The 9,980-nt window shown below is 36.9% G+C and overlaps 1 protein-coding gene and 1 non-coding gene across 3 annotated transcripts; one reads left to right on the forward strand and one right to left on the reverse strand.

Moving 5' to 3' along the window:
• Positions 1-1,251: 1,251 nt before the first annotated feature.
• On the forward strand, positions 1,252-1,379 carry LOC114579759. The gene has a single exon (XR_003700926.1). It is a non-coding gene; the product is annotated as a U6atac minor spliceosomal RNA (small nuclear RNA).
• A 5,804-nt stretch (positions 1,380-7,183) lies between these two features.
• LOC110104860 lies at positions 7,184-8,392 on the reverse strand. 2 transcript variants are annotated; one of them, XM_020834130.2, is made up of 3 exons: positions 7,966-8,392; positions 7,501-7,886; positions 7,184-7,405 (listed from the first exon to the last, which is right to left on the reverse strand). In XM_020834130.2, exons 1-2 carry the CDS (start codon positions 8,377-8,379, stop codon positions 7,533-7,535), a joined length of 768 nt encoding a protein of 255 aa, XP_020689789.1. In that variant the 5' UTR covers positions 8,380-8,392; the 3' UTR covers positions 7,184-7,405; positions 7,501-7,532. The 2 variants fall into 2 exon arrangements, with proteins under 2 accessions (XP_020689789.1, XP_020689788.1); XM_020834129.2 differs by lacking the exon at positions 7,184-7,405 and having other exon boundaries at positions 7,416-7,886.
• Positions 8,393-9,980: the final 1,588 nt, after the last annotated feature.

Raw genomic sequence — 9,980 nt, forward strand, 5'->3', positions numbered from 1 at the left:
AGGCTCATTGGATTCATCTTATTTAGCCGCTTGATTTGACTATAAAAATATAAAATTTGAAAAGTATTTGGTCCTTCAATTAATGCTCTAAAACTTTCAAGCTTATTTCAAGTGCTTGATTTGAACTCATTTTGAATCAGATTGAATCAATTGTAGTGTTGATGGAGTTGTTTTGGTGATACATTCAGTTCAACTATTAAGTGTAGAAATTATCTTCAGTTTTTTAATCATCTGATTACTACTAATTTTCAAAACAAATAACCAAAAATTGTAACGAATATGTTGCTTTTCTGGTAACCATTTCCAGCGGCTGACCGACTGAATCACGCCGGAGCAGGTCCGTTGAACTCCGACAAGTTATTCAAGATTAGGTAGCCTTCTGCAGCCACCGCGGTGAGGAGATCGGAGACCAGCGCAGCACCGATAAAGAATGCCAGCGTCAGCTCCCCCGCGCTTACAAGGAAGAAGAAGACGCCATCATTCCAGTTTCGTCGCTTCCTCGTCGCTTCCTCTGTTCAATTTGGGGCAATAAAAGATCCCTGATCTCATCGCAGAGCTTCTCCATCGCTTCTGAGAATCCAGCTAGAGCTAACTCCAGATTCCGCTCTCCTTCATCCTTCGCAGAACAATTTCCCACGATGATCTGAGCTTCTGGTTGAGCGGCCACCTCCAACGAGTCCGTTAAGATCTAGAAACATAGGAAGCTCATCATATGATAGGATATCAAGGACAAGAGAAGAGAAGAAGACGCCATCATTCCAGTTTCGTCGCTTCCTCTGTTTAATTTCAGGCAATAAAACCTCCCTGATCGCATCGCAGAGCTTCTCCATCGCTTCTGAGAATCCAGCTATCGCTAACTCCAGATTCCACTCTCCTTCATCCTTCGCAGAACAATTTCCCGCGATGATCTGAGTTTCTGGTTGAAATCCGTTAAGATCTAGAAACATAGGATGCTCATCAGGAGCTCACCTCCTCCGCACAACTTAGTCCGCCTCTTACAGTATCGTCAATGAACTACGCCGGCTCAACCGATGTGCTCGCCTCCTGCAGGGTCTCCGTAGCAGCTCCGACGGGTTCCAGCAAGGCGCGGGTGGAAACTCTGGTAGCTCAGATTGATCGGAGTTGTAAAAGAGAAATTATCGAATAATTCAATTATAATCGCAAGCCGCGGAGGTCACCGAATTAGTCCCACACCGTTTGGAATTTACTTTCCTTATTCTAAATAAAATATGACGCGAATAAATTTAAAATGTGTTCGTTGAAAGGAGAGACGGTTGGCATCTCCCCAGACAGGGACGGGAACGGCTTTCGGGCTTTTTCTGTTACCGATCACATGCGGTTAAGGCTATCCGCTTTGGCGGATCTTACCCAAAATTTTTTTAATATTTGATTCGTGATATAAATAGCTAGTTAATTTTATTCCATAGGTAAAATAATAAAACAGTTAGATTCATGTTAGTAATTTCTTATTCATACTTAATTTTTTTTATCATACAAATATTATATTATAAAATAAATAATATAAATATATCTACAAAATATATGATATATAAAAATACATGAAAAGCTATACAATTTTAATGATTAATATATGAACAGGAGTATTCGCAAGGTTGCTCAAACAAACTTGCACCCGAGTTCTTACATGTGTCAATATTTTCCTTAAGGGAAGCTCTGTGAAGAATCATTTGGTGTTAAAAGCCATCGGTTACCCAACCACACTTAGGAGGTGAAAGGAATTTCGATTCGCCGCCACACTGAGGAGGTTAAAAGGATTTCGGCACTCTGCCGCATCGAGGAGGTGAAAATGATTTCGACTACTCCGCATCACTATGGAGGTGAAAGTGATTTGAGTTTGCGTCTGTAAGGGCTTCCTTGCCTAGCCATGAGGCTAAAGGAGAGTCACTATTAATTAGTGCAATACCTGAAGATGACTTAAGGGAGTAGACATATTTCAAGTTGATCGAACAACTATAAAAATTCATTTTGTTCTTTTTCTCTTCGCATTTACTCTGCAATTTTTTACTTTCCCGTATAGCTACTTTTCTACAATTTGACTTGAGTTTGCTTATTAATGTAATACAAAAATCATCGTAATTGATTATAATTTATATTTGTTTTAAAAAAAAATCAGAATAAATAAAATGAACAAAAAATTTGTTACTTATTTTTTTTAGAAAATAAAAAAGTTAAATTTGTTATTTTATTCGCTTCTGCATTAAATTCTGAATTTATTTTTAAATTCAAAAAGATTTTGAATCTTTTTTAAAAAATATCAATTTACCCCACTCTTGATGTGTCATTTCAATATTTAATTGGTTTCACAACCATCCATCAAACTCTAAAAAAATTAAAGTAAGTTGTATGAGATACTACCGACATGGGTTAACCTTCAAAGTTAAGTTGACAAGTTTTAAACCATCATGTGTTATTGACCATTGTATTTTGCATCATTTATTTCTATTTAGACTAAATACTATGTTTCATATGCCACACACTATACCTAAACTTCATTTTTTTATTCTGTCATTGACTTAGTAGATTAGGGTTACTTAATTGATATGGATCAAGTCTGACACTATAAATGTGAGCATATCATTGATCAATTCATTTCTCTTAATTGATTAATCAATATTTCAATACACACGCCAATTACACTGTTGCCGGACTTCAGCCCGACCGTCGTTAGACCACCGTCTGGCTCCCGATTGCCGCCGGACTTCCTCCCAGTAGTCGACCGCCTCTGAACTTCAGCTTGACTTTCGTTGGATCACTGTCGGACCGCCGACCGCTTCCAGACTTCCATCCGGCCACCAACCACCGTCAGACTTTAGGTTGACCTTCGTCGGAGCATCGCCCAGCCGTCGACCACCGCTGGACTTCCACATGGCCACCGACCGCCACCGGACTTCAGCCCGACCATTGTCGAACCACCGTCCGAACACTGACCACTTCCCGGCCACCAACCGCCGACGGACTTTAGCCCGACCGTCTTCAGACCGTCGCTCGACCATCGACTGCCGCCGAACTTTTACTTAGTTGTCGACCTCCTCCGGACTTATGTCCGACCTTCATCGGATCACCGTTGAACCGTCGCCTGCCTCTGGACTTCCACCTGGTAGCCGAGCATTGTTGGACTTCCACCCGACCTTTGTTGGATCATTACCCATCAGCTGAACTTCTGCATGAAGGCCATCGGATATTCCGCAAGATTGTCACCAAACATTTGCCTAACTCTCCAAACTACTGTAATTTGACCGCTTCTAAGTCAAGTGATGGGGCAACCTTTGTAATTCACTCAAACTTAGTGGAATCTTTTCACTTGGGCCAGGCCCTGTGGTTTTTTTCTCTTCGGGTTTTCCACATAAAAATATCAAATCTTTTTACTTCTCTCTCTGTTTGTGTGTTGGATATCCGTGCATCGCTAAGACAAAAAGTTAACTCACTCTATCACCACGAATATTCTAGCCCGCAAAAATACTAAAGGAGGAACCTAAGATTAGATCTTCCAAATAAGGTCATTATATTACATCCAAGGTCAATAGGTGAGTAAATATGCATGTAGGCATTAATAGATTCTCTGTTGATATTGTGATGAGAGTTGTTAGGTATTCTACAACCTATTGGCATTTTCCCTTATTATGGGTAACTAAACCTCTTCGGATGAGTGATTATAGAAAATAAAATAAGAAAGAGAATGCAACGAAGGATAGAGAGGGTTAAGTGTAAGTGGTGGGAAATTGGCATAAGGCAGGGTTTCAAAACGAATCATCTCAATTTTTTATATAGTCAAAGGTGATGTGATTGTTGTTAAACCATAGTATTTTATTCATTAAACATATAAATTAGTCAATAGGTTAACGATCACTCGATGGACTTTAAAAGCTCTCATTAGCTTAAATGGAGGACAAAAAAAGTTAACGTGTGTTTGTTGACAATGTCATATTTTTGCAATTTTTTTATATATATCAAATGCTAGATTGGGACATGATGGAAGGCAAACTTGTAAAACATAAGCTGACCTATCCAAAATTATTTATAATGCAAGATCTAGCATTAGTAATCTCCATCTCAGAATACTAAATCAATTTTTTGTCAATTGGGGGTTTATGAATATGTATACTAGCTAATGATCCATAGTAACAAACTCCGCAATTACATCACCTTAGGCAACATGATTCCAAATAAAGTTGGACCAATCTATATATATTTTGTTTGTGTGCTTGTGTGGGGTTTATGTTAGATTTATCCCACTAGTATCTTCAAATCTACTTGTGTGATATAGCTTCCTGCAATAACATATTATGCCTTTATTGTTGATAAAATAGTTGAATTCTATTTTTAGTGGACCACAATACTAATGAAAGTCCTATGAATTAATGTGTTGAAGTGCTTTTCAAATAGACATTTCATCCAGCATTGTTTGCATTAAAAAAAATCCAAAAACTTAAATAAAGACTCCTGATACATAGTCCTACGATGTGTGTACCAATCAAACATCTAAAAAAACTTTTTATGACAATTAATTGTGATATAAGATATATTTAGCTTCTAGCACATAACCCTGTTGCAAACATAATGAATGGTTTGATAGCTATTAGATAAAGCAGTGATCTTATCAAGCCTCTATACAATTTAGACTCGATTGCTTTTTCTTTTACATCGCTATTTAACTTTTTGTAGGGCTAATGAGCGTTCCTATGGACTTGAGAAATAAAAATCCTTCATCCTTTTACTTCATATGAAATCCAAGAAAGAATATGAGGTCTCCCCATCTAACTCACTCAAAATCTCTTAATCATATTTGAAATAAAACCATGACATAATGAATCATTTGTAATTTTGAAAAATATGTCATCCACATAAATATAAGAATAATCATGTCATATCCCACTTTCTTTATAAACACTATGGCGTCTATATTATAAATCCAATACTAATAAAAAATATACTCAATTTTTCATATTGACCTCTAGGTGTTTGCTTAAACCCATATAATATTTTCGTTAATTCATGCACATAGTTTGGATGAACATGATCATTAGAACTTGATGGTTGTTTTATAAACACATATTGTTCTATTACATTATTTTAAAAAGCATTTTTGACATGCATATGATATAGCTTAACTTTCTTGTGACATACATGTGTGAAGAGTAATATAACTGCCTCTAATTTAGATATAGGCGCATATGAGTTCTCAAAGTCGATCTTATCAATTTGAATATAACTCTATGCAACTAATCTCGCCTTATCCTGAATGTAATCCTTGAATCATTTGCCCAATTCTTGAACTCAATTTTGTTCCATTCACATATTGAACCTGTAGTATAGGAGCTAAATCTCATTCATTATTTTTTATACATTAGTTTAACTTCTCATGTATTGCATTGATCCTATATGATCTTGTAGAGCTTCATCAATGTTAGTAGATTCTATCTAAGATAAGAAATTCGAGTAATTAATCTCATTTCAAAATGCACTTATAGTCTTTACATCTTGATCTTAATCACCAATGAATAATTTCTTAGGATAATTTAAGACTAGCTAGAAGAATACATTCACTCATTCGACAACACTGAAGTGAGAGGATTATTCTTAATACCTCCTAATTGTTCTAATTTTAAGTTCTCCAATCTATTAATATCTTCATCATCCAAATCTCTTCTTTTTGGTAGCCCTTAAGCTTGCTCTTCAAATGTTATCGGAAAAAACGATAGAGAGGTCGTAGGAAACCAAAAAAAAAAATCTTTCTTGTATTCGGTAGTGAAGAATACATGTAAAATATATAGTAATTCCTTAATCAAACCGGTAAGAGAAAGCAACCCAATTCAATGTAATCCAAAGAAAAAAAAAACTATATAAAAAAAGGGATTTCTTTATACTCACTCTCAAGAGAAGCAGTAGATATTTAACACGCTCATCTTGCATAGAACTGAAAATAGATGAGGGGATGAAACCGATTTAGTAAGGATGTCGGCGAGCTAGAGGAGAGACTGGATAGGGAATAGTTTGACAGAGCCATTATTCACTTTTTTCATGAACAAATAACAATATAACCTAATGCGTTTTGTACGTTCGTGAAAAGTGGGATTTGTAGCAATGTGGATGGCATCCTAATTATCACATAAGATGAGAGTTGGGTCGGTAGGTGATACCAGATGTTAAGGAGAGTATGGTCAATCTTGTCCGGGCGACCAACTGAGTCGTCCCTAAACCAGCCTTATTTTTGGCTGAGAGTTCAATGGACTTAGCTCGGTTTCAAAATCCATAGTTTTCTCCTGTCAAGATTTAGAAGGTGAGGGTGAGTCTGAGGTTATCGGAGTGATGGATGTAAAAAGGGTTGAGAGGATCTTCCATTCTAACTTCATTGACATCTGAGAAGACACTTGATTGGGCCATTGAAGACGATCTTTGCGAATCAGGAAAGCGAGTTGCAACATAAGATAAATAGGGAATGATCTTGAAATAGGGATCATCCATCTATAGTTCTGGTGCTTTGGAAGCCAGTGGAGGCAAAGGGCAACCTACGGTGTTGGATCTAGAAATATGTTAAATTCCTACATTCTCAACAATGTCAGGGGTTCTGAAGGTTTCCTTCTCCGCCCAAATGGTATCCCATTCAAAGCAAAAAGCCGAACAAAATTCGGTCGGAGGAAACGAAAAAGTTGTCTTTCTTTTAATTCAATGGTGAAGAATACATGTAAATATATAATAATTTTTTAATCAAATCAATAAGAGAAAGGGACCTAGTCCAATGCAATCCAAAAAAAAAAAACTAAATAAAAAAAAAATAAGTGGAATTCTTGCTAAATGTCAATACAAATTCGATTATGTATGAAGTTTGAAGATTTCTTAAAAATTCTACTCACCCAACTATCTCCTAGAACCATATTCACTGCCACATTATCAATGTTTCTAAAAGCAATAATACATCACATTAACATCAAATTGCCCAACATCAACAACAACAAGCCTTTATCTCATTATATGGGGCCGGCTGTATGAATCAGTTTTATCCATTATGTCCTATCAAGAATAAAATTCTTAATAAAGAAAAGTCATTTCTAACATGACTGTAATAAAATTGTTTCCATAAACCATGGATTTGCTCTAAGATTTTTTATTCATCTCGAGCTTTTGTTGGAACACTGAACCATGGATTTGCTTTAAGACTTCTGATTCGATTCGATTGTAATAGGGTGTGCAAATCTCAACTGAAATACAGGAAACTCTTTCTATCTATCTATCATAACTACTTTTACGCATCAATTGATTTATACAATTTTTTTATCCGATAGGATTATCTTCAGTTTTTTAATCATCTGATTACAACTAATTTTCAAATCAAATAACCAAGAATTGTATCGATATGTTGCTTTTCTTGAAAGTCTTTAAAAACCACCTAAAGCAGCAAAAAAAAAAAAAAAATCAACTAGGATGACCTTGAACACAGAAATCATAGTTTTAAGTTTACTCCCATTAGAAAAATATACTTACGGTTAACTATTTCCAGCACCTGGCCGACTGAATCACGACGGAGCAGGTCCGTTGAACTCCGACAAGTTATTCAAGATTAGGTAGCCTTCAGAAGCCACCGCGATGAGGAGAACGGAGACCAGCACAGCACCGATAAAGAATGCCAGCGTCAGCTCCCCCACCCTTACAAGGAAGAAGAAGACACCATCACTCCCGTTTCGTCGCTTCCTCTGTTCAATTTGGGGCAATAACACCTCCCTGATCGCATCGCAGAGCTTCTCCATCGCTTCTGAGAATCCAGCTATCGCTAACTCCAGATTCCGCTCTCCTTCATCCTCCGCAGAGCAATTTTCCAGGATGATCTGAGCTTCTGGTTGAGCGGTCATCTCCGACGACTCCGTTAAGATCTAGAAACATAGGAAGCTCATCATATGATGGGATATCAAGGACTAGAGAAGAGAAAAAATATTTTAGTTAGGAGCTCACCTCCTCCGCACAACTTCGTCCGCCTCTTACAATATCTTCAGTGAAAACCGCCGGCTCAACTGATGTGCTCGCTCCCCTCAGGTTCTCCGTAGCAGCTCCGACGGGTTCCAGCAAGGGCACGGGTGGAAACTCTGATAGCCCAGATTGATCGGAGTTCTCCAGTAAAAGAGAAATCATCGAATAATTCGATTCTACCTCATCAAGATCTCCAGCCGCGGCGTTCACCGAATTCGATGAAGTAACCGAAAGGTTGTCAGTGATTTTGGAAATTGGAGGAGGAGAAGCGGAGAAGGAAACATCGAGACACTCGGAATTAGGACTCCCCTGGGGATTGAAAATGGGAAGCGGGACCTTCTTCGTTTTCCCGCGCAATGGAAACCCCGCTTTGGGAGCGCGGAGGAGCGATTGCTTCATAGCCGGACTGGACAGGAGTGGCCTTAGGTATATCTGAGGTTGTATTTATAGAAGAAAATTGTTATTCCAACGCCTATTTTATTGAAGAATGGTGCTTCTCATACTCATCCCAGACGACGATTATAAATAAGTCGAATTGAGTTTAGAGCCGGTGCTAATTCGAGTTTTGGCTCCTCTACTCTCAAGGCAGGCTCAACCTCAAGCTTGGGCACATATGATGAGCTCGAGCTCAACTGGTGAGCTTGGGCACACATTGTAGGGTTACTTAGTTGATACTATAAATGTGAGCATAGCTGAAGTCCGACAATGATGTAATTGGCGTGTGTATTGAAATATTGATTAATCAATTAAAAAAAAATAATTGATCAATGCTATGCTCACATTTATAGTATCATACTTGATCCATATCAATTAAGTAACCCTAATCTACTAAGTCAAAGACATAATAAAAAAATGAACTATAGGTATAGTGTGTGGCATATGAAAGTTCATCTGTGTTGAAGAAGGATTATCCATTGTTTTTTCCCCTCGACAAAGGTTTCTTATATGTTAGAACCTACAACTTTAGTCTTAGGTAAGGAATTATATAATTAACAGGTTATTAAAAACTTACTCTTAGTTTGTTCTTATTTTTCCAATGGCTTTTCAGTCTTGCATTTGATATGCCTTTAAGTCTAAGCTTTAGAGGATCTTTCAAATTAGCACTTCCACCTTAGAATCTTGCAACATAGTTCTGATTTTTTTTCTTGCCACAAAAATTAAATATAAGTTTTCAACCATGCCTTTCATTGAGGCAAGAAGATCATCTGCCTCCTCATTCTCTTGAGCTTCTGTGCTCATTTGATATGCAAATTTTCTCACTTGATTTCTGAATATAAATCCCCTATCATTTTCAAAGTTATTACTTCTTTGAGCATTTCCCAAGTTACCTAAATAAATATCTTGTCGAGCCCTTGCTGGTCAATTTAGTAGTATATACTTCTCAAAAACTTTAGTGATATACAACTGTTTTAAAACCCTCAAATAGTGAGAACACAACAATCTCATGATATCATACTTTCTACAACTGCATAGAATGCTACATTCTATTGCATCAAAGTCAACCACCCAAGAATGATGTTGGTCCTTATTCTCTATGTAGTTGACTATAAACTTTGAAGAATCAGTCGAGACGAAGTCTATACTCATTTCTCCCACAACCTATAAAAATTATTCCTCAAAAAATAAATATAGTTTTTTTTTTTTAGTAAAACCGAGCAGCTTGTTTTAATATTGAGTTGTTCTTTATCACATAAATAATTTTAGACTGACTTCATTTATACTCCTCATCATGTTCATTTCATCGTCAATTCATCAATACCTTTTCCAACCTAATAAAATAATCAATTAATGAATTTGTTGGCTTCCAAATGCCACGACACATATTATTAGTAAACTCATTATGCTGCATTGATAAAATGTATATGCTAAAATAATCCTTGTTGAAAGTTGTTGATCATTTTTTCCTTATCTTATAAAGATCCTACAACCATTCATGGTTATGAAGGTTCTCTTCCTTGATCATTTCAGCCCATGCCTCCTTAAACACTTCCTCAGAATCG

Source organism: Dendrobium catenatum, unplaced genomic scaffold (assembly GCF_001605985.2).
Source record: "Dendrobium catenatum unplaced genomic scaffold, ASM160598v2 fragScaff_scaffold_621, whole genome shotgun sequence".
NCBI classification, from domain to species: Eukaryota; Viridiplantae; Streptophyta; class Magnoliopsida; order Asparagales; family Orchidaceae; genus Dendrobium; species Dendrobium catenatum.

What these genes read in the sequence shown, in the direction of transcription:
- LOC110104860 (XM_020834130.2), bottom strand. Translation starts at nt 8,379, where the DNA reads ATGAAGCAATCGCTCCTCCGCGCTCCCAAAGCGGGGTTTCCATTGCGC. An exon ending in GACGAAGTTGTGCGGAGGAG is followed by an intron (nt 7,887 to 7,965) that starts GTGAGCTCCTAA and finishes CTATGTTTCTAG; the next exon opens with ATCTTAACGGAGTCGTCGGA.